General features: G+C 27.0%; 2 protein-coding genes across 3 annotated transcripts; both read left to right on the forward strand.

Moving 5' to 3' along the window:
* Positions 1 to 12,322: 12,322 nt before the first annotated feature.
* Positions 12,323 to 13,870, forward strand: LOC145836191 (metaxin-1-like). The gene has a single exon (XM_082944008.1). The coding sequence runs from the start codon at positions 12,343 to 12,345 to the stop codon at positions 13,267 to 13,269; it is 927 nt and encodes a 308-aa protein (XP_082800134.1). The 5' UTR covers positions 12,323 to 12,342; the 3' UTR covers positions 13,270 to 13,870.
* Positions 13,871 to 13,960: 90 nt separating this feature from the next.
* LOC145836190 (ATP-dependent DNA helicase DDX11-like) lies at positions 13,961 to 25,483 on the forward strand. Of its 2 annotated transcripts, XM_082944006.1 has the most exons (20): positions 13,961 to 14,024; positions 14,441 to 14,550; positions 15,470 to 15,682; positions 15,942 to 16,017; positions 16,234 to 16,334; positions 16,711 to 16,890; positions 17,163 to 17,205; positions 17,423 to 17,597; positions 18,278 to 18,437; positions 19,404 to 19,563; positions 20,018 to 20,121; positions 20,531 to 20,684; positions 21,321 to 21,526; positions 21,824 to 22,090; positions 22,622 to 22,771; positions 23,175 to 23,280; positions 24,112 to 24,266; positions 24,464 to 24,558; positions 24,817 to 24,955; positions 25,204 to 25,483. In XM_082944006.1, the coding sequence occupies exons 1-20, from the start codon at positions 13,964 to 13,966 to the stop codon at positions 25,231 to 25,233; spliced, it is 2,685 nt and encodes an 894-aa protein (XP_082800132.1). In that variant the 5' UTR covers positions 13,961 to 13,963; the 3' UTR covers positions 25,234 to 25,483. The 2 variants fall into 2 exon arrangements, with proteins under 2 accessions (XP_082800132.1, XP_082800133.1); XM_082944007.1 differs by lacking the exons at positions 13,961 to 14,024; positions 14,441 to 14,550; positions 15,470 to 15,682 and having other exon boundaries at positions 16,014 to 16,033.
* The last annotated feature ends 191 nt before the right edge of the window (positions 25,484 to 25,674 follow it).

Below are 25,674 nucleotides of genomic sequence, written 5' to 3' on the forward strand. Positions count from 1 at the left end.
CGTTCTATTTGCATGGCTGTCTTTTTTCAATTTGACAAAACTAAGTTCACAAAATTTATTTAAATACATTTATAATAAAAAACTAAACTAGAATTGTATTAAATGTAAATTTTACCTGTTTAAAAGTTAATTACGTAATAATATGAAGCTAAACTTTAGTATAAACCAGGGGCGTCGCGTGGGGTGTTGCACTGCCGCAACTGCACCACCTTGAAATTTTCTAAGAAAAAAATAAGTATCTATAACGTTTTCGTTATTTTTTTGAACGAAATCTCTTTTAAAACTTCAATTTTGAAAACGACCATTTTGCCCACTTCACTGCCGCAAACTCTTAGCTGACTGCCGCAAATGAACTCAAAAAAGCAAAATTTCTTCAAGAATTACCGCAAAATCAATATCTTGCGGTAAGTAAGCTAAGTTGAAAATTCCCTAAAACAGGACATGCTTAAGTATCATCTACAAGCTATTGTAAACATAAAATAAAAACAAAGCAAGCTACTGCAAAGGATTAAACTTGAGTTTATGTACCCACATGATTTTTTAAATTTAACAGATCGCTTCTATTAAAAGATTTGTCATAAATTGCATATTTTGAAAAAAAAGATAAAAACCCTAAATCACCAAAGTCTTAAAAATTTTATTTTTTATTTTAATCTGCATACATAAACTTAACTATAACTGATTATTGTTATCATAAAGTTAATATAATAAATAATAAATTTCAAGTTCTGAAAAAAAGAATTAAGAAGTTTATTATAAACTTCTAGTTCACTCTTACAGAAAAATATTTTAGATTTATATTAAATAAAAAATAGTATTATTGAAACAATCACATATTTAAATAAAGTAAATAGCCTTAATTTAGAAACTTTGATTACATAGAGTAGTTTAAAATTTAAGGAAAATTTAGTCTACCTCTACTTTATATAACTTTTGGTTTAATTTTTTCATAAACAAAGCAAAAATTTTAGATAAAATTGTTGAAACATGGTTGCCTTGCCTCATAATCAGGATAACTTAGAAATGTTAAAAACTCAAGATGACCCAAGATAAATTAAAACAGACCAAATTAGAAAAATATTCAGGCTGACTATAGCAGTTTTAATTTTTACTCTGAAAATAACAAGGTTATTTAAAATTAAAAAATAAGTGTTTTACCCTTATGGCCACATGAAAACTAACTAACCAAACTTTTACTTCTATAATGGTTACATATTTATAAATTATCTTTAAAATTCTTGAAAAGTTCAACAGCCTCACAACTAAACTTAAAAAAGTTGAGCTCCTGAGAAAAATACTGTCATCAAAATGAAAAACAAATAAATATTAAATAAAGAAAAGATACCCTTAAAAAACTATTGAATTTTAAACCTCCAACAAAGAACATTAAAATTAGAAAAAAGTTAATAAAAATGTTAATGTTTGTAAAAAAAAAAGTGCAAATTAGTGTGGAGTAAGGAGGGAGGGTGTATAGGCACTTTTTTACATGTTGTTCTTATTTTAACTTTTTCAGAAAGCTAATAGTTACTCTTTAATAAACTTGAAATTTCCAATTAAACTTTTAGTTACAACCAGTCAAAGCCAGAGAGTACAATGGTTTATTATACAAGGAGCAAACCAAAACAGCAAAAAATACAATTTTACTGAAAACCTATATTCTCCATCATTTTTAAAACAATTTTTAATTAAACTTTTTCATCCTAATTTTTTTAAAACTTTATACTTTTGTTGAAGAGGAGTTTTCAATTTTTAAGTATCAATATATATTTTTATATAGACAAAAAAAAAACTTTTGTTATAACTTTTTTGTTCTTTGTGTTTTAAATATCTAATTTAGCAATTTTTTTTGTTTTATAAAAGGAACATCTAAAGATTTTGAGGCCAACTTATAAAAAAAAGATATGATTTTAGTGATTTGATTTATTTGTTGTTTGAGTTTATATTATAAAAATAAGGATTCATTTGTACCTCTGACTGTGAATTACCATATCTCAAAAATTTTAAGAATTTTTTATATTGATAAAAGATGACTTGTAGTTAAATTAAAACTGTACAAAGTAATTTCAGTAAAGTAATTCTAAAGTAGATGTTAAGGGCATAAAGGGGGGGGGGGGGTAAAACATTTTTTTAAACATTGTTTTAGTTTGTGCCTCCCATTATGAACCTTTTGTTGCCTTTGACTTTGACCGGCTATATCTTAAAACATATACTGAATTTTTAAAATCTGTAAAAAGCACCTTGTACCTTAGTAAAAACTACATAAAATAAGATCAAATTGCTTCATTCCCCCTATGCCCTTAAAAGCAAAGCTTATCTTCAGGTGTAGCAAAAGTTCAGTTGTTTTCAAACTTGACAGTAAAAACATATTTTTATTAAAATAATTGATATTTTTTTAAATTCTGCACCACCTAAAAAAAATACCACGCGACGCCACTGGTATAAACAAAATAAGTTTGACATAAGATTTATATGAAACTTAATATAATTAACAGCTAATTGACAACTATTTTAAGTAGAGTAAAAGTATAAATTAAAACTTATTATTATAAAAATACGGACGATTCAGAGAACAAATTATTTAATTTAACTTTTTTTTTGGACTAAATTTTTTGTTATTACTTTGATACTCATTGATATTGTTTTATTTTACCAGGTCCGAATATCCACGCTTAATTATACGCTGATACTGCACCAAGTTTATCAAAAGAGAGTCTAATATTAATACAATTACCTTATAAATTTTCAAGAAAAGTTAACTGCTGACAATAAAAGTAATACAACTTTTTTGTTTCACTTGGAATTTGTTCTACAAAATGTGTACCATATTTTAAACTTGGTTTAAATATCAATTTTTAAATAGTTTGAATTTAGATAGTTTAAGTCTATTTGTTTTTTTTTTTAAATATGCTTTAGTATGTACAATTTAAAAGTTACATCGACTTTCTTGTAATACAAAAAAAAACTAAAAGACACAATAGAACGAAAATCAGTATATATAGCTTATTGAACGACAAAAAATACGCTGAAAATATTTGGTCATAGGACCTTGTGCCCGAAAAAACCTTTCGGTTATCGAGTCGCACACCATGGATACATTTTAACGTCTTGTACACGACATACATTCTACAATACATTCTACAATAAAAAAATTCTATGTTGTACGGTAGTTTGAGCTTGTAAGACATAAAGTTAATATAACAAAAATCTATACGGTTTTTACACACAAATCTTGGTAAAATTATGTAACAAAATAGTTATTTATTTAACTTATTGCTTAAAACTGGACTTACACACGATACGGGAAAAACAGTTGTAAATTAAAATAATTGAAACTATTTTTATAGATTAAACTTTACTTTAATGTTTAAATACTAACATGCACAAATAGCTTTAGAACAAGTCTAAAAAATCTGTAAAGTGCATTAACATACGAGCTTAAGCAAGTTTTTAAGCTGTAATGATAAGTTAAACATTTAAAAACGTAAAGAGTACTAAAACTACTATAATAATAAACTAGCTAAAAATAAGTAAAACTAGCAAATTTTTATATTATTTTACTAAAAAAATAGTTTTCATTTAGGAAATTTTTTTAAAAAAGAATCTTGAAATTTGTACAACTAAGCTTAAAAGAATAAAACTTTAAAATGTTCAAAATCTTGGTCTGTGCGTTTTTTTGTGCATCTAGGTATTCTATGTTGTGTTTTTTGTTTAAAACAAGTCAAAGTCATCTTTAAATTGATTTCTCTTAAAAAAAAAACAAAACAAGTTTCATTTTGTCTTAAAGTTTAAGGTTCAGTGTTCTCATAAAAATACTTAGAGGAGACATTTTCACAGAGGAATTTGAATTTAAAGATAATATTTCTATTATTTGATTGGGTGCAAAATCTTTACAAATACTATTTAAAAGTTTTTTTTTAAGATAACAAATTCTTAGTTTAACCGCTTCAAAAGTTTTGTTAACTTAACAGTTTTTTTCAAACTATTTTCCAGAACTTTTAATTCTTCACTTAAATGTAGTAATCTTAAACGAACAGGACACTTTATGGGTCCTTCGCTTCCTGTGTGAAACAGAGTTAAAAAAACCTTTAAAGCGGTTAAAGTAGATATTTGTATTGTCACAGAATTCACTAAAAACTAAACATTTATAAAATTGTCACATCAGATCAAAAAAAAAAGCAATATTATTTATAAGTACAAATTCACTGTGTAAGTGTCTATATCGGACGTATATCGCAACAATTCTGTTTAAGAAAGTAAGCACAATTTTAAAGTACTTAGTAAATATATAAATTCTAGTTCGAATAAGCCTACCATCTGTAATTGCAGAACATTTATTGGATAAATTTGAATTTACAAATCGTTTTTTTATTATTTTATAAAACTCGTAACATGAATAACTAAATTAATGCAGAATATATATTATAAAAAATTTTGGGTTTAAATTATGTAAACAACACTAATAACAATAAATAATAATAAAAATGTTTGATTTTAGCTTATCTAAATAGACTTCATATTTTATTTTTAGTAAAAACTTTTATTTTAGTATTTTAACAGACAACATCTTAGTCTTGTTTGGTATTGTTTATTGACTGTCAAAAAAAAGACGCTCAAAATGTTTGATTCTAGGACCTAATGAACAAAAAACCTTTTGGTTATCGAGTCGCACAGCACAGATACCTTTTAACGTCTTGTCCAGGCGAAAGACAGCTGGATAACTACTAATTGTGGGCTATTAAACTTGAAGATCAGTCATGGCCATAATAGTCACTCTTTTTTGATGAGTCAGCAAAAATGAAATCTTTTACGTTGTTCTTTTTAATTTAAGCTATTAAAACTTTATTTTTATGCTTAATTTTTAGTATGTTTGAGTAAGGTGGATTAGGATTTAGGAATAAGGGTATAAATAAAACACAGATTAATAAAAACTTTTTTTTTTAATTGCTAACTCAGCAAATATAAAAATCAGACTGACAGTTTTACTTTCCCTAAATGTGTATTTATTTATTAAAACTATTTGCTTGCTTACAATTTCCTTTTATTTATTTGCTATCATTTGTACTTGATAAAGGTTAGACGAAATGTATTTTACGTTTTACCTGAACAAGTTTTTTATGAATATCTTTTAAGTCTAATACTTTTACTTTTAGCTACAATACAATACTTGAAAAATTTTAATTTTTATACAAGTTTTTTAGTAAAGGCTAATAAAATATGTTAAAATGTTAATGGAAGTTCGATAAAATTACCAAGTAAAAACAAACAAAAACTAAACTAAAAATCAATAAGTAATTTTTTTGTTTTTTGGATTTTTATTTAGGGCTTTCGATTTCTTAACTTCTTCTGTTTCTATAATTTTCTATAACTTACAACTACTTTTAAAATTGAAGTTGGTTTTTCTTTTACTATATCCCGATATGTGAATACAATTAGTCTTAAGTGAAAGATCTTTTGTTCCGTGTATCTTAAATTTCAAGTGTTATAGGCCAGTGGCGTTGCATGGTCTTTTTGTTAGGGGGTGCTGCAGATTGACATTATCAAGTTAAAAATCCCCTAGTTTGAGCATTTAGATTTAAATTATAAATGTAATATGAAGAAAAAGCAAAGTTTTCAGAAAAAAAAATTGAACATATTTGTTACATTTAATAAAAAAAGAATTATCAAAAAAATATTAGAAAAAATACAGTCAATCAGCTATGAGCTTATCTTAAAAAAGCAATTATTTAATTACTTAACAATCTTATATATACAGTTTACCTACATAAAGCAATTAAGTCAATTTTTTGTTGAAAAGAGATGCCAGGTTTGCAAGAAGGTATCTCATACCCATGTACATAATCACCTTTTCTTAACAACTATAGCTACTTTTATTTTTATTAATGTTCATGTAAGTATCTGTATTTGCACATTTATAAATTTACTTACTTAATTTTATGACTTGTCTAACTAGTGATAAAAAAAAACAACATTCAAGTAACTTAAAAAAACGAGGTTGCCCCTGCTCGAGTTTCCCTGCTTGAGTTGCCTCTGTTTGAGTATTCCATCTTCGAACTTTTCCTGCCCGAGTTTTCCCTGCTTGAGTTGCTCCTGCTCGAGTTTTCCCTGCTCGAGTTGCCCCTGCTCGAGATTTACCTGTTCGAGTTGCCCCTGCTCGAGATTTACCTGTTCGAGTTGTTTCTGCTCTAGTTGCCTCTGCTTGAGGAGTATTCCCTGCTCGAGTTTCTTCTGCTCGAGTTCAACTTGTCTTATTGTTCTCACGTTGTAGTGAATTTTCAACTACGATCATGATTTAATTCACATGGTGCTAAAAATTCATGCAGCTCCAGAACTCAAATTTGTAACATTTTTTGTATTGAAAACATGTAAACATTTAAGGTGCAGCTGACACAGATTGAGCTTGCAGCTCCAATTTTACGAACAATTTGAACATCAAATGTATAAGTTTGAAAAACTTGTTTAGCAGGGAAGTTAACGACGTTCATGAACACAATTGGCTGTAATTTTTGTGCAACTTCTTTATAACATGACTTTCTTGTTTTTTATAGTAATATAAAAAACATCATATCATTTTAAAGCTCAATTACTCAGCTTTAAAAAATGTTACTTTGACGTAGTTTGGGGTTGTACAGCTGAAGCAGAGGCCCAATTATAATAGCGTGTTTAAAGGCTTAAACTCTAAACTAAAAAAAATAAATTAGCATTATTTTTCATTTTTTAGGTGGAGCTACAGCTCCAGCGTTCTACCCCACGCGACGCCCCGAGTTACAGCCAAATAGTCTTTTTGAAAAAATTAGTTTGAAATGTTTTAAGTATGTATTTCAGTTTTACTACACTCTGTATTCCCCTAATCTAAAAAAGTCATGCATAAGGAAAAATTTCAATAATTTGAACTAAAAAGTACACAAAATAGCAAAATCAAAGCTGTTAATTGTGTAAGAATTATCCAAGTTATTTTTGTTGTTACTGAAAATTTCGAATTGTTTGATATTTAAAAATAATCGAAATTAAGAAATGAAATAAATATTCTATGCCACCTGATGGCATCTGGTAGGGGAGGGCAATTTTTCTAATTTTAAGGATATATTTGCTGAAAATAGTTGTACAACTTGACAAAAATTGGTTTTAGCAAGCCTACTAGTTTCCTGTTTGAGTTGAACGTTGCAACACCAAAACCAATTACATATATAAAGAATAATTAATTGAAAATATAAATATTCATACATTTATATATATAATGCTATATTCAATTTGCTATTTTTGATAATTATTAGCAGGATACTTGATAGAGTTTAGTTTAATCAAAGATTTGGAAACAAAGATACAAAGAAATTTAAAAAGTAAGCTTTAAACACTAGGAGATCTGTAATTTTTTAAGAGTATATGTTTTATTTGAATTAATAAGTTTTATATAATTTGTGAAAGATAAAGTTATAAATAATACTATTTAATAGTTTTTACAACAAAAAAGACACTCAAAATATTTGATCCTAAAACCTGGTGCACAAAAACCTTTTAGTTATCGAAAATACTTTAATAATGAATGAATTAACTTAACAATGAGGAGTGCACAGGACTTTATTTTTTTTTACCTAGTGTTAAAGGATTTTTAAGAGTTACAGAACCAAAGATACAAACATTTTTTTCTAACTAAGTTTAATAATTATAAAGTTATAAGTTTAAAAACAAAACAATTGCATTTCTAAATTTATACACATATTATATAAGATGGCTGTCTTTTTTAACAAACTGCTTTAATTGTTATTTATTTAAACTAAACTACTGACAAACTTTTAAGAAATTTACAATTTTTTTTCAACAGGCTAGTTATAAAGCTTGAACAGTTTAATATAAGTACAAAGCAAAGATTAAATTTTTTTTTGGTAAATTTTTAAGTAAGATTGAATGCCTAAATGACTTTAAACTGTTAATTAATTTATTTGGTAATTAACGTTATAATTTCCTATCTGAAATATGGTTTTAATTAGTAAATAAGATATTAAGATATTGTGTGCTATATACTATACAAAATATACAACATTAATAATTCAAATTTTTATTTGTAAAACTCAGTTTCACCCTTTAAGGGATCTTCAGCTACAATTTAAATCTGAAAAATAAAAATAAAACAAAACATGGAAGATACTAAAAAGTAAAACAAAACAAGTAAATTAGAATTTGTAACTTATGATGTTTAGAAAATTTCAAGTCTTGAACATGAAAGTTGTATGTACTAGAATTACTTGATAAATTGAAAACTTTAACTTAGGTATTGAACATAAAACTACTAAATTAAAAAAATACAATCAGCTTAAAGTAAATAAATAAACTAAATGACTTACATATTACCATGAATAAAGGGATTTGAATTAAATATATAAGTTGATAAACTACTAGCTAGCTGGAGGAAATACAAAAGATCATATTGTAGCTTGCTTTAAATCAAACAATAGAAAGTTGTCAACTTAGTAGTCTGAGGAACTGAGTGAAAATACAAAAAAAAAAAAACACTAATGTGTACTACTAAACAAATTAAGAGCACATTTCAAAAAATTTGCTTTTTAAAAACTCAAATTTGTTTGTTTTACACAAAATTTAAAGCAAAAAACTGCATTGCATAGCAGAGGTTTTTTGGCAAACTGTATGTTACCCATCCCTAGCCTAGTGTCATAACAAAGACTTTGATAACTTTAGAGCTTAGTTGATCAAAACCAACAGGTAAGCGCATACAAATTAAATGAGATCTTTAAAAACATTATTCCTACAATATGGTAAGCAACAAGTATTTTTATACTCATAAATAATTTTTATTTGTAAATAAATAAAATTTGTAGTATACAAAATTTATAGCTTTCTTATAGTAAAAAAATGATTTGTTTCAATATTGTTGAAACTTATGTGTTCTTGATACAACTGTAATGATAGTATCAAATAAATTTAAATACAATTAGTTTTAAATTTTAGTTTCCATTTTAATTTTTTTGGTCTAAGAAACACAAGAGATTTGTTTTTATTTAATTGTATTATAGTCAAAGCAGGGCAATTAGTTTTCATGATATTTTGTATATTTTATTTTACAGTTTCAACAAAACAATGTATCACTCTTATACTATTGTATTATACTACTGTCTTATACTATTGTAAATAAATCTGGAAATTTTTTTTAAACAAATAAGTGGAAGGTATAAAATGGTGATCTCTTATACAATAGTATAAGAGTGAAACATTGTTTTGTAAACAACAAACTGCAAAATTAAATATATAACTAATCTCTCTAAGACTACTTAAGTTGACAACTTTCTATTGTTTGATTTAAAGCAAACTACAATATGATATTTTTTATGATATATAGCACACAGTATCTTATTTACTAATTAAAACCATATTTCAGATAGGAAATTATATCGTTAATTACCAAATAAATTAATTAACAGTTTAAAGTTATTTATGCATTCAATCTTACTTAAAAATTTACCAAAAAAAAATTTTAAGCTTTGTTTTGTACTTATATTAAACTGTTCAAGCTTTATAACTAGCCTGTTGAAAAAAAATTGTAAATTTCTTAAAAGTTTGTCAGTAGTTTAGTTTAAATAAATAACAATTAAAGCAGTTTGTTAAAAAAGGCAGCCATCTTATATAATATGTGTATGAATTTAAAAATGCAATTGTTTTGTTTTTAAACTTAAACTTTATAATTATTAAACTTAGTTAGAAAAAAATGTTTGTATCTTTGGTTCTGTAACTCTTAAAAATCTTTTAACACTAGGTAAAAAAAAAATAAAGTCCTGTGCACTCCTCATTGTTAAGTTAATTCATTCATTTTTAAAGTATTTTCGATAACCAAAAGGTTTTTTGTGCACCAGGTCTTAGGACCAAATATTTTGAGTGTGTTTTTTGTTGTAAAAACTATTAAATAGTATTATTTATAACTTTATCTTTCACAAATTATATAAGACTTATTAATTCAGATAAAACATATACTCTAAAAAATACAGATCTACTAGTGTGTAAAGCTTATTTTTTAAATTTCCTTGTATATAATAAAATATTTGGCAACCCTGTTTATTGTATAAGCAGTATAAATACTAAGTTTTGCAAATTCAAAAGAAGTAATGTATGTCTTCCCACCAAAGAAAGAATTTTAACTTCATAACAATTGTCTTAAAACATGGAATTATAAACAATAACAAAAATCAGTGAATTTTTAAATTTGAGGAAAAAATTTAGAAAATTTAGAAAATTGATTCTCTTTGAAAAAAAACATAAACTATTCGACTTGATTTGATCTTTTTTAATGACTAACAATTTTAAATTAAATTGCTATACATAGTTGTGAACTGTAAAGGTAAGTAACTCAATTACCAATTAAATAATCACCAACTGAACAAACGAAAGAACAAAACATCAAAAAACACAATAGCAATACTCACAACTTAAATAAATATGATAAAAACAGATTTAAAAAGTTTACAATATGTTCATAAATGTTGTGTTTTAACTTTACATGTTTACAGAAGCTAAATAGAAAACTATTAAACTTGATATTGCTGTGAACCAATTGTTGTAACTTTAAGAAATTGGTACACAAAAAAAATATTTTTGTATAAATTTCAAACAAAAAAGATTGTTAACAGAATAGAAAGCTGCTGATATAGTATACTAAATGAGTAGTAACTATGTAACATATCTTAGTAAATTATCTATGATAAGGAACTTGATGGACTTAATTATGATATTAACATAAGTTGCAATGGATTGAAACACATATAAAGTAGTAATACAGTATCTATAAAATTAAATAAAATATACTTATAAACTTAATTCAAATTTTCTACTAAAAAAAAAAAAGTGCTTAAAAAAATTCTAGAAACATTTTCCAAAAAACAGTGGCCATCTGATGTATGTATAGCTTAACTTAAGTGTGTTTTAGAACTAGACAAAACTAAAGAATACAGCATTGTAATTAAGGCCATAGGGAGAGTACAGCATTAAAAAAATAATTATAATTAATTAATTAATTATAATTAGGGTGCTTTCATTTGAAATTGGCTTTACATTTTAAGGTTTAAAAAATACATAAACAACTATGTACAAAATATAAAACAATAAAAGAAAAATTACACAATGATGCAACTAAATTCAAAACAAAACTAAATATTAATTGATTAAATTTTCTTCTTCAGCTTTGTTTTCAGAAGTGTAGTTTCTTTTTTTGTTAGTTTTTTGTACATTAGAATACCATTTGCTGTATTTATATGTAATACAAAGTTCAATAAAATATTGTAGCTATGCATGATTAGTAAAATGTTATGAAATTCTCAACTTTGATGCGACCTGTTTTTTTCATTATCATACACATCTGCTGACACAGAAAAAATATGTGCACAATAAATAAGAAAACAAAAAATAATTTGTACACTTGATTTTTAAAATATGTATTGTTAAATAATAAATAAATTATAAAATAGTTTTGTATATTGTACTATTTATTTTTATCTTCATAAAAAATTATAGAAATATTTCAAATAAACAAATTGATCTAAAAAATAGAAGTCCTCTAGCTGATAGAATTTGTTTCCAAAAATTACCCTTGATTTAGATTTTATAACCATTGATTTTATAAAGTTTTAGTGGAAACCTATCAAAGTTGAAAATTTAAAAAAAGTATTAACTGATTTATGACCCAAAAACATTAGTTTAAAACTTAATATAGTTGAATAATTAAAATGTGTTATACACTACTATAAAATATTAAGAAAACATACATATGCATGATCCTGTAAATGTACTACTTATACAAAAATGTAAAATACTAAAACTGTTTTTTATTAAAAAACTATCATACTTACGTAGTTTTATTTTCATTTTGGCAGATTAAAAATTAATAAAAATTCAGGCTGACTTCGTTCAGTTTGCCTTAAAAAACTTAGATAGTTTTTTTTTCAAATCTCCAGCTACTTTTTTATAGATCTTGTGTGTTATTTATTTAATGTAGTACCAACATTTTTTCTTATACAACTAATGTTGTTAAAGAACTTGATTCTTATTGATACTAAAGAGTTTAATTGATTTATTTTTAGTCTTTTTAAGAATTTCAAAAAACTCAGCATAGCTCAAAACAGTTTGAAATCATTCAGGATATTTTTTGGTGTCTCAGGACAGGTTTTTTTGACTCAAAGAGTGGCAACCTTGCAATAAATATGAATAAGTAAACATTTTTTTTTTGTCACATCAACTTCATTAAGCAGACTATAAAAACCTAAATACATTAAGCAACAAAACTGAGTGTGCTTATAGTTAAAAACATATAAAAAATTGTAGCTTGTATTAGTACTTAAACCAAAAATGAATGACTCAAAAACATCATTGAAGCTGAAGGTGTGGGGCGGGGCTTGGAACCTGCCCTCAGTTGACCCCGTTTGCCTGTCAGTCCTGGCCTACGCCTCCTTCACCAAAGCACCGGTAACCACTGTGGAGGTGGTTTCTCATGAGGCAGTGACCGGATCATTACCTGAGCTGGAAACAAGTGACAAAATGGTGTATTCTGATGGGTTATTTTCAATAATTGGAATCATGAGGAGAGAGGGCTACAATGCTGATTACAACCTGTCTCAGAAGGAACAGGCTGACACTTTGGCATTTTTGTCCTACGTTGACTCGGCCTTGGGTCCAGCAGTTCAGCACGTTTTATGGATGGACAATAGTAATTACTTGAAGGCAACAAGGCCAGCCTACCAAAAAATGTTTGGCTTTCCACAGGGGCTTTACTACCCGAAGCAGATGAAGAATAAAGTTGAAGATCAGGTCATGAACAGCATTTGCTTTGGAGAGCGCAATTCTTCAGTTGACATTGAAAAAGTTTTGCATAAGAACGCCTTTGAGTGCATTGACGTGCTTGAAAAGCAGCTGGGTAACTCAAAAGGACCTTTTTTCTTTGGGAACAAGCCAACCACTTTGGACGCTGCAGTATTTGGCTACCTTGGAGTGCTGACCAATGCCCCACTGTCTTCCAATGGTGTCAAAAATTATTTGATTTCCTGTGAGAATTTGAAAGCTCACTGCGCACAAGTAGAAAAATACCTGTCGAAATCCAACTTGACTAAGAGAGAAGTCGAACAGAAAAAGCCTGAGAGTGTTGTTTCCTCACTGAAGAACAAAGACACTGTGATTACTCTTGGGTTGGGTGTCACTGTAATGCTTGCTTTTGCTATTTATCAAGGAGTTTTCACATCTAAAAGAAGCATCTTAGCTCGAAAAATTAACAGTTTTTGATTTTATTTTCCTGATAAATTTATTAAATTGCATGTAATGTTAATTTTTGTTATTTGAAAAGAAAATTGAACATAGTTTAACAATAATATAAATTTAAATCAAAATAAATTCTTTTTAATAAAAATAAAGTTTTACCTTAAATTACTAACTGAAATTTCTACATTGTTAGTAAAACTTTCATATCCAAAATTTAACATATTCTTATTTTTTTTCTTTAGTTTGTTATTATGATTTTTGAATAAGTTGTGCTAGTAAATTATTCATTTATTTACCATAAATTTGTTCTTGTAGTAATGTTTATTTCAAACCTAAAGGTACTTTTCCAATAAAATTTGGATGTATGCAATTTTTCATTAAACAAAAAGAAAGTTGTAAAGTGTGTTATTCTTTTATTCATTTATTACTTAAAAAAAGGTTGAGTTATAACTTATTCGGATTACATTTGAGAAAAATTATTTTAGTTAGCACAATTTTTATTTACTACTTTTTTTAAAGTGATATTGTTGTACTTTAAATCTTACATTATACCTTGAATTTTCAACCAATGTTAGTTGCGTTTTGATTATTTTTTCCAACTCACCAGCTCTAAAATTTGTTTTAGTTCCGTAAATAATTATATTAGAAAATGGAAAAGTTAATTCCTCCAGATAAAATTCCATTTCCTTTTGAACCTTATAATATTCAGAAAGATTTCATGGAAGCTTTGTACAAATGCATTGAGAACAAGCAAGTGGGAATATTTGAAAGTCCTACAGGTAGTTAAAAAAATGTTTATTATTTATTTTTATAGACTAACACTAAAAACTTATACTAAACACGAACAATTTCGTTAATTATTTTGTGAATTAAACCCTTTATGTATTGCACTAGCAAAGTCTGTAACTTATATTTTAATCATAAAAGTGTTGTAAAAGATTTATTATAAACACCAATAAAATAAAAACTTTTTTTTTCAGACAATTAATTTTATAAGCTATTAGTTATTTTTAATAGTAAAATATTTCATGTAGTGTTTCAGCAGTCTTTTAATTTAAAAACTAAGAATAAAACAATTAGATATAAACCTCAATTGATTAAAAGTAATTTGTTTCCTTGATCAAAATTTCATCATTTTTAAGTTAAGTATTTTAGAACAGACTAAAGTGCAGATATTATGTAATTTTTCGTAAAGGAACTGGAAAATCATTATCAATGATATGTGGCGCTTTAAAATGGCTTGAAGATCACCAAAAGCGGATAAATGAGTCTGAAAAAAGCACTAGTATCATTATTAACACTAAGGTAAACAGAAAATATAAGTAGTCCTTAAAAATTATTAACATTAATGAGAAATTACTTTTTCTAATCATAAAAATTGCATATTAAACCTTGTCAAACTTAATAAAAGAAAATTGTGTTTAGTGATTTTAATTTACTTCTACAGTTTTCACATAACCAGTTTACAAACTTTTGTCTTAATTTTTTATATTTAAAGTAAAGAACGTGTATATTAATACAGTGTAATAAATGAAATGTAGTTTTTCCACAATTAGTTTTGTATCCTCTCTGTGTCAGAGGTGACATTATTACAATGACAATTTTAGTTTTATTTCAATGTTTATAATTAAGGCGTTTAAATGAATTTTAAGACACTTGGGTTGGTTCGTCCATATTTAAGAATTAATAACTTTTTAGTTATAAACCACAAAACCAGAACCAATGTACAAAAACTTATGAAATACTAGTTAGGAGTTCGATTATATGTTTAAAAGCAGGGAATCAAAACATATAAAAATTAAAATAGCGTTAATCAATGATAAAAAACTTATAGTAAATATTTAATGTTATATATATTTTTATTGAAGAACATAGGTACCAAGCTCTGTAATTTAAAATTTATAAAACTAACTTTTTCATTTTACAAAACTAAAGTTATAATCGTAGCTGTGTTTTACATGATAACCATAAAGCTGCGCCCCATGATCATCAACAACAATCCACACAAAGTTCTGCGACTCGTTTCCATCTTTATCTGGGCTCGATTCATGCCGTTCATTGTAACTGTATTGTAGAATGTAACACGGATAGTTGTTTGTAATTGCAAAGTGCAATTTAGTGCTTATTATATGATGAAAAAATCACTTAGCGTTGCTGATCATGTAGCTGAAATATTGCTACTAGTTTTATGTATTAAGATTTAAAAATAAATGTATTTTTTTAGAACGATGAAAAAGATAGTGCGTCAGCTGACTGTGGCGAGGATCCGTCATGGGTGAGTGAGTTTTTCGAGAAGAAAGCGCGGGAAGACGAGGTGAAGAAGAACATTGAAGCAGTCAACAGAGCGCAGAAGAGATTGGCAGTTTTAAAGGAGTTAAAGAAGGGTGACGCTGTTGATATATTTGACAACACGGCGAAAATAAGTAGAAAAAGAAAAGTTGGTTTATTTTTTATCTAAAAGAAAGAAATTAATATTTTTATCTGCATTTTACAATTTCGAGTTATATATAGTTTATGTTTTGTTTTCTGCTGTAACTCTAAGAGTTTATAACTCAATTCTGATTCTAAATTTTTGTTTAAACATGAAACTTTTATCCAAGTTCAAAGATATTTTTTGAACTAAACAAGTAATCTCCTTTTGTTATACATTTTAACAGTGTGTATGAAAAGATTTTACTTGAAGATTTTTATTACAGATCAATTCTGATAAAGAAATTTTCAAACTGCTCGAACAATCAAAAAAAGCCATTCAGACAGAAGTGCAAGTATCATGTATTAGTTTCTTTTTGTTTGTCTTTGATATATTTAGTTTATGTATACAAAAAAATTGTTGTTATTAACTTATTTTTATGAAACAACTAAAGTACATAAAAGTAATTTGATGTTTTGAAAACTTTTAAAAACTTCTTTTTTAAAACTGTTGTTTAACTAAAACTAGTTAGTACAATTAGTTTGAATAAGTATCAAAGGTATATTAAAATTGATCAGATGACCCACAAGACGTTGAGTTCCTACCGGATGACTACGATGAAAATGTGGAAAATAAAAATCTTGATGTCGATGATGATGACTTTGCTGATATGACTAGAGTTTGTTTGTTTTGTTTTTTTTTGTGATGCATCGAAACAAATTTTGTAATAAACAGTAGATGCAACCATTGACGAAACTTTCTTTTAACAGTTTAATTTTGTATGTCAATAAAAAAATATTTTTTAAAGTTTCTACAACAGTTATATAGTGTATTGCAATGTTTTTACACATATATTTATATATATATTCTTATATGCTATTTTAAGCATATTAACATTCAAGTGCAAAAGTTTTTTAATGAAAGATTATACAAGTTTATTTTCTTGTCAAGTAAATTTTTACAAATGTTGAACAACTATATTAATAATAAAGTATAAGCATATTTAATTAAAGTATCTACATATGCAAAATAACAATATTTTAACATTTTCACAGGTATATTTTTGCAGCAGAACCCACTCACAGCTGTCCCAGCTTGTTCACGAGATCAACAAGTCTCCGTACCAGCCGGGCAAGTATACGTCGGATCACCTGGACATGGCAGTTTCGGCGTTGGCGTCCAGAAAGTCGCTCTGCGTCAACCCGCAAGTCAAAGCGCTGGGAAACATTTCGCTGGTGAGACTCGATAAATTTTGTATGGAAATTTTGATATAACAGTTGTATAAAATACTTTCCCTGTATGTTTTTCTTCTTTACTATTTTGGAAGGCTGAGTGAATTCTGTAAACATATTAAGCTTTTAAATTGTTATAGACATGTAAAAATGAACTTGGTTTGTTTGAATGTTTTTTTACTCTACTATTTTACTATTTAGTTGTGTTGCAGTTGTATAACATACTTAAATATAAGCAAATTTCATTAATTTCACTCAATTTAATTTCTTTTCAGATAAACGAACGTTGCTTGGACATGCAGAAAAACAAAAGCACTTGTTAGTTTTGTCACATGTACTAATAAAGTTTTTTTTTACGAAAATAGTTGTATTAAAATTCAGTTAAAATAGAAATATATTCAAAAACAGTGCTTTACCTTAATTTTTTTAACAAAACTTAAACAATTTAAATAAAAAAATAAAAAGCTTGGACATGGGTTTGCAATGAACAATAGTTTATAATTAAAAAAATGAACTCCTAACGCAAACAAAACAGCCAAAACCACCAACCCTGCTAAGAAGAGGAAATTGTCCACTGCGGGTTGCCCGTACATGAAAAATGCGGGCGGTAAGGCGAAACTGGTCGGTGATATTTTGTCGAAAGCCACCGATATCGAGGAGCTCGCTAAAATTGGCGGCGAGCAACAAGCATGCCCTTACTATGCTGCCAGGTTATTTTATACAATGTCTCGTGTAAAATAAGATTTTGACAAAAATTTCGTAAACTTAAGATGTTTTTTTTTTTAGAATTAGTTTAACTTGATTTTTTAAACTAAGTCAGGTAAAATATTGATTGTTTTAGTTGTATATAAACTGTTGCTACAAGTAGATTCGTTTTATTTATACTGCCCAAAAATATCTATCAAGAATATTTATTGAGTTCGAATTGGCTCAATAAGTGTTTGTATGTTTTGCAGAATAAAGTTTTATATCTTTTGTAATCTGTATGCTCATTTAGTTTGTGATTGTTTTTGAAACTAACCTTTTTTGTTTTTGTAAAATACTGTAAAAAGTTTACAAAGAAGTTTATTTTGCAACTCTTATTCACTGAAAAAGGCATTATCACGCAATAAGCTCTTCAATAAATTTCAATAGAATTACTTTGATATTCTATAGAGATACAACTTTAATATTACTTAGAGGTATAATTAAAATGATAAAAAACGAGATAGCAATTACTAAACCATTACACTAAATATATACAAAAACAACTTATGTTAAAAATTTCGTTTCGAAGAGTTTAGATTGGCAACTTTGTTTACCTTTCGAACAGGCTGAATTTTTTTTTTGAAATTTTCAAACCTTGAATCGACATCAATAAAGTTTGACTTTGATCTCAATATTCGCACAGAAAAGCGGCGGGCTACTCCCAGGTGGTGCTGCTCCCCTACCAAGCCATATTGCACGCGGATACCAGGCAGGCGTCCAATGTGAAGTTGAAGGACTCGGTGGTGATCATCGACGAAGCGCACAACTTGATAGAAGCCATCAACTCCATGCACTCGTGCCAGGTTTGCTTGACATTTGATTGAATGTTATAAAATGAAATAATCAGATTAAAGCGCAGAAGATTAAAAAAACTTGTTAAAGCTACTGACACTGCTTCAGTTGTATACTACTTAAAAATCAGTTTAAAGTAGTATTTAGATTTTTTTTTGAAATAACTTACAGTAACTGAAAAAAAACATTATTAAATGAAGTTGATAAGAAATAAAGAGAATTAATGAATAAATTAACATATGATTAACATTATTTCAATGTACTAACAAACAGTAAAACTAAATAGTGGACCAATAGTTTATCCGTACAACTTTATGCTTGAACACTTGATGTCAAAATATTAGAATAATCTTATTTGTAGAAAGTATCGTATAGGTACTTGAAACTTGTATTATAAGCCCAACCAGCCAAAAGTGCTTCGTATCATACATCACTTGTTTATAAAAAACTTTGCTATGTATGAATTTAAAATAAAGTAGTTCTTCTTAATTTAACTTCAACTAGCTAACAGTTTAATGTTTTTTTTTAACTTACAGAGTTTTATTATATTAAGTAAAGAATTTAAATACTTAAAAGTAGAATGGTTTTGTTTATATGTTTATACTTAGAAATATCTTTACAATTTTTTTAACTTACTTATTTTTTTAGTTTAGCTTTACTATTTAACTATTTCAAAGTATTAAAAAAAATTGTTGTTATTGTTTGATCTTATGTAATTGGTAATATGCTTCAATTGTTAAACCTTACTAAATTTAATTGTTAATTTAATTTATACAACTATAAAAAAAGAGTTGTTAAAGAAAGATTACAGATATCGTACAATTAAATGAAAATTTACAAAACAAATAAACAAAATAAATTTGTTGTTAGAGATTTCATTACAACTTTTTTAACTTATTTAGTTCTAGCTATTTATATAAAGTATTTAAATAAATTTTTGATATTACGAGACACATAGATTATTGTTAAATTTACAGATATCGTACAACCAAGTTAAAGTTGTGTTGGGTCAACTGGGAAGGTATTTGGAAAAATACAGGAAAATGTTGGCTGCCAAGAACCTGTTGTATGTGAAGCAGCTCATTCATGTGTTCAAAAAGTTTGCTATGCTCATGATACCGAGTAAAAGTGATCCGTGTATGTTGAATTTTTTTATAATATAGTAGTTTTAGGAAACTTATCAAAACAATACTGTTTTTTAAAGCAAAATTAAATTGACTCTCAACTTAATGTTTTTATATAGCTTCCTTTTTAAAACAGGTAAACTCTTTATATATATACCTAAAAATTTCGAATAATTAAAGCTAATTGTATTTGTTACAGTAATTTGTTATCTAATAGTTTTATATGTGTGTACAGTAGTACACTGTCAGGTCTTGCTTATTTTTAAACTAATTTTGTGCACCTACTTTAAATTAAATAAACAACTTATAGTCAAAGCATTTATATTTCCAAAACTTTATGTAGATTTAAATGTTCCTTTCATTAAACTTAAAACTAAGTAAAAATGCTTAGGTTTTCATTTAGCAGTTAATTACTTTATTTCACAATATATTTTGAAACGTTTTCAAGATCTAAATACAATTCACAGCTAGGAATGCAACAAAAGATGCATCAAAAGTTCCCGAATCTGAAGTTCAAACTGTAGTGGATTTTCTGATGAAAACAAAATTAGACATGATAGATTGGCATAAGGTTAGTTTGGTTGATAAAGTACTTTATTTTATCCTACTAATTTGATTATTTTCAGCTATGACCGTTGTACTTTAATTTAGTGTTTTTAGTTATTTGGAAATTATAGGGTATATAAAGTTTTATATAGGGTATATAAAGAAAATCTATTGAAATAATAATGTTTCTGAAAATTACTAACAGTAAAGCAAAAGTAAACAAAAGTAAACTGTCATGATAGTTTGTTATAGTATTGTCTTGATTAAAAACACTTTTTTTGAATAAATTAAAATAACGTTGATAAAAAAAAAATTATAGTAATACTATTAGGCAAGCAGAAGTAAACAGTAAATTAGTATTGTCAAAATAGTTTGTTATATTACTATCCTAATAAAAAAACATTAAAAAAAGTTAATTTAAACAATTATTTTAGTTACTTCGCTACTGCAAGGAAAGCAAGATATCAAGAAAGCTGAACGGTTTTGTCGAAAAATTCGAGCAGCCAAAAGGACAAGTTTCAATAAAAGTTAACAACAGCCCGACAGTTTCAAAGCTGACCAGCTTTTTGCAAAACATCGAAAACAAAGGTGGTTATTTGACATTATTTAAATAAATTGAAAATATAAACAACTGTTTTTTTTATACTTACAGAGTTGCAAAAAAACCTGGAATTTTAAACAGCTTTCACATGTACAGTAATAAAATTTCGTTTTGACACAAAAAATCTATCATATTGAATATAGATAACTTTATTGTTATCATTAATTTTATTTAAATTGAAGAATACATTTAAAGTAGCTTTACAATACCTTTTCAATGCTGTTATACTATTTATAACAGTTTTTTACCTTAAACTTAATTTATACTGTAAATAGACCCAAAAACTTGTACTTTTAGAAACCTGGAAGAAATTCAAAAAACTTTTGCAACCCTTTAACAACTTAATTATGTTATTTATTAGAGTTTTTTTTAAACAGATATGAAACGTTTAAAGCTTTTGTCATAAATCAACAAGAAAGATTGAAATTTATAAATATTTTGTTATTGTGTTATAAAAAATACATACCTAGCATATCATATCAAATTTTCGCTACTTCAAGTTTAGTTTATTAAATATTCAGCACATCTGACTTCAAGTCCATCAGTCATGATTAAATTTAAATTTGAATATTTTTTATTTATTGTTAATTACTGTAAGTAGTTAAAAGCTTAAAATTTGTCAGGAGTTCAACCCGAAGCTGAGCAGGAAACCCAACAAACCAAGGAAGTGACCACGAGGTGTCCCCTCGTCACCATGGAAACTTTCTTTGGTTGCCTGGCAACGGGGTGGGAGGACGGCAGGGTGCTAGTTAACAGGGTGAACAGGGGAAATCCCTCTTTCAAGTTCCTCATGCTCAACCCCGCCCAATACTTCAAACCTCTGCTCGATGTTGGTTTAATTGATATTTTAACTTCGTGATTTAGAAAAAATTGCCAAAAAAGTTTCAATATTTTTATTGTTTTATTAGTTTAAATTAACTTTGAAAGTAAATAAATTTTATTTTTTAAGATGTTGGTTGGCTTTAATTGCTTGGAAAATATGTGAAAAAAACAAATTAAACAATTTTATTTGTTTAACATAAATAAATAACATGTATGGTAAAATCAAAATAAAACAACTCACAGGAACAAAAACAAAATTTGTCGAATTATCTAAAAATGCATTAAGTTAACAAACTTTTACCAGGAATGCAGATCTGTTATAATAGCGGGCGGAACGATGAAACCTTCGACCACGCTGATCAACCAATTATTAGCCACCTCTTCCGCCAACAACCAATCGCAACACTGTAAAATGTCTACGGACCAACCAGAACACAGGAAGAGGTTTGTGGAGTTCAGCTGCGGTCACGTGGTGGACGCTTCAAAGCAATTGTTGCCGGTGACACTGGCTAACGGTCCTTCGGGGCAGTCGTTCGAGTTTTCATATGAGAGGCAGAAGGATGAGAAGCAAGTCAGTTGGTTCATCATTGTTATGTTTAACACAAATTTCAAAGTATTTTATGAGTTGTGTTTTGTTTATAAATACTTTTGAAAAGATTTCATTCTCAAAGCGATAAAACGCAAACTATTTGAATTTATCAAAATGGGTTTTCGGTAGATTGACACAAATCTAATTATTTTCATCAATTTTTTTTTTCTATCATGTTTACAGAGAGATGTGATTTTTTTTGTTGTTGAAACTGAGTTTGAAAATTTTGTGCTGTATATATGGTTTTAATAATTGTTTAGAGCTCGCAATAGTTGTTTGGTTTAGTGAGCTAAATTATCTGACGTGAATTTTAACTTTATTTAGTAATAAGCTTTCCGGCTAAATCGTTTTGTTTTTAAGCTTTGGAGCATATATATAACTTAATCTATCGAAAAAATAATTAAAGATACAATTTATAGTTTTACCAGAAAGTTAAAAGTTTTTATAATTTATTTCCTTTGACTGAAATTACAATTTTTTTTTTAAATTACTTATCAACTTTTTCCTGAGCAGATAGAACAGTTGGGAAGGCTCATTATAAACGTGAACCAGCTGATAAAAGGAGGAATTGTTTGTTTCTTCCCGTCCTATAAACTGAGCAAGTTCGTGTACGACAAGTGGAAGACATCTGGAATATTGGAAAGAATTGAAAAGAAGAAGAAAGTGAGTTGCTTAGATTTTTAGGTTTTTTTAAATTGTGTGATTTGAATAAAATTATGTCTAATTTGTTGGTTTTGTTTATATCAATTTCAAGTAAACTTTTAATTGTTTGAAAAGTTTTTGTAATTAAATTATATTGTTATACTGAGGTAATGAACAAAAATAGTTTAAAAATTATTATTTAACAATGGTTTTTTCAGTTTAAAAAAAATATATTTTATTTTCATTCTTAAGTAAAATTTAAGTCTAAACTTTTTACTATTTTTTAATACAGGCTATTCTGTTCTACAAATAAATACTCTATTTAAGTATAAAAAACATCTTATTAAAGTAGTAACTTTTAAGTTAGTTTAAGTAATAATATTTATTCTATAACTTTTTTATATCTGTTAAATCATTTTTTAAGGTATTCTGTGACACACAAAATGACGCTGGTGGTCAAACTGAGGGTGTTTTGTCCAAGTACAGCAAGTTTATTGAAAATTGCAAAAAATCAACATCACCCCACAATGGTTTTTATTTGCATTATATATCAACAATTGTAAAGTTTTTTAAGCTTATACATTGCTGTTCAGGTTTAAGTTTTTAAAGAGCAGATATTTTTATTGTTGTGTTTAAAACATTTCAAATAAACTGTTTTGTTAACACTTAAGCTTTTCATAATAGTTCGTTCCTCTTGTTTAAGCGTTTAGTTATAGATATTTTTTTACGTAAAACCAAGGGAGGAATAATTTAAATTGCTTTAATTTTTAAACTCAAATTTATACCTAATGAGGACTCCTGTTAAATGTCCAGTGTAAAAAAAAAATTGAATTAATAATTTCTCAATTAGGTTTATTAATTTTAAGTGTTTAATTACATTTGGTTATAAAAAAACTTTTCAATGTACGTTTTTGAATACGTAATGCTCATCGTCTTACTAATATTATTGCGTGGTGGTAGGCATTAATAGTATCCAAGTGTTTTATAAGAATATTAAATTTCTGGTTTAATTTATACACGAGAAATGTTTTTGTAAAACATACACGTTTTACACTAGTTTTGAAAATCAATTTAATCATAATCCGCTACAGTTGAGCCTAAATTGTGAAAAATAACTTAGCTTATTATCTATAACTGATTTTAATTTATTAAAAAGACTATTCAACGCAGTCGTTTGTTTTAAACGAAACCATGAAGCATCGCTGTTTATATTAAAATATAAAACATTTTTTTCTAAGTTAACAAAACCTCTAATGTTTTATGAAATTTTTTTTTGTATTTAGTTTCATTTAATACTATTGTTCTTCAAACTAAAACCAAGGAGAAACCTGTAAGAATATTTTTAAGTTAATGTTATTCAGGAGCACTGCTATTGAGCGTAGTGGGAGGTAGGATGTCGGAAGGGATCAACTTCAGCGACGATCTTGGAAGATGCGTGTTGATGATCGGTCTGCCCTACCCCAACATAAAATCTGTTGAACTGCAGCAGAAAATGAAATTCATGGACCAGAATCTCGTTAGAGTTTTTACTTATTTCATGTTTGATCAGTGTTCAAAAAACTTTAGGACCAAAAACTCATCAACTTGTACAATTAAAAAACAGCTGATCGTATTTTAATTTGTATTTGAACGAATCTAAGCAAAATTTGATTATTATATCATTTAAAGTATAAATAAAAACTCAGTCTTAACTCTCAATTTACATTTAAACAGCCCCACTTGAACGGAATGAAGCCTTCTGCGGTGTTTTACGAAGAACTTTGCATGAAGGCAGTCAACCAGTCCATTGGCAGGGCGATTAGACACAAGTAAGACAAATAACTGTTCCTATTTTTTAGAAACACATTTGTATAACATTAAACTGAATATTTTTTCATTTATGAACACACTACGTTGCAGTGAGGAGAATTTTCATTTTTTGGTATATCTATGTCAAAGACGTAAAGTTTACAAAAAAAAGTTTTTTTGAAATTTATCAGTTGATTCTTTAAATATTTTTACGAGTACACATACTATTGAAAGAATATTCGTGATTTTTGTGTACAAAACTAAAAACTTGTCAATAGAAACGATTACGCTTGTGTGCTGCTGGTTGACCGGAGGTATTTGAAACGATCAGTTCAAAGCAAACTTCCCGACTGGATTTCAGCTCATATCGACCACAGTAACGACAATTTTCCTGCTTGCTTCAGTTCTATCAGGAAGGTTAGTATGATAAGTTAATCCTAAAAGTGTAGCAAGATAGAAAATGTAATTTCAAAGTTACAAAATTGGTAGACAAACTAGTTTGTAGTCTTGAAGTGTTCTTCTATCAATTATCTTAAATTAATTTTTAAAACGATCTTGTTAACTTTATTTTAATTGAATGTTTTGGTTCTTTCTTCTGTTGTTTTATTTAAAAAAATGTCTCTTTTAACTGATACATTCTCTAACATGAATATATTTTTTTACAGTTTTTCAAGGATAAGGAAACATCAAAATAGAAAGACATAAATTCCCTTCTACAATAAATCATAGCTGTTATATAGTAAATATTTCGTTATTAGTACTTTTATAGCGTTTATTGCAACTTAATTAACAATGTTTATTTATTAAAAAGTTGTTTTTGATAGTTTTTTCTAATCTGTTTGAAACAACTATACTGTTTGCTGTAGAGAATTTTCGTTTACAGTATGCTTTTGTATAATCATGATGATATAATTAGGTATTTGAATATATTAATAAAACATTTTTAAGGGCTTTAAATTATTTAGACAAGTTTAATAAATAAAACATATAAAATAGTCTTCTAAGGTATAGCTTTTAGATGCTGTTCTTTTTAGCTTTTATTTATACAAATTTATTCAAAAATGCTTTTTATAGTAAAATGAAAACATTTGATTGTGTTTATTTATGTATTTAAAATTGAAGTTCTAATTTTATTT

The sequence above is a fragment of the Thalia democratica genome, chromosome 5 (genome assembly GCF_965202585.1).
Source record: "Thalia democratica chromosome 5, ktThaDemo2.hap1.1, whole genome shotgun sequence".
Lineage (NCBI taxonomy): Eukaryota > Metazoa > Chordata > Thaliacea > Salpida > Salpidae > Thalia > Thalia democratica.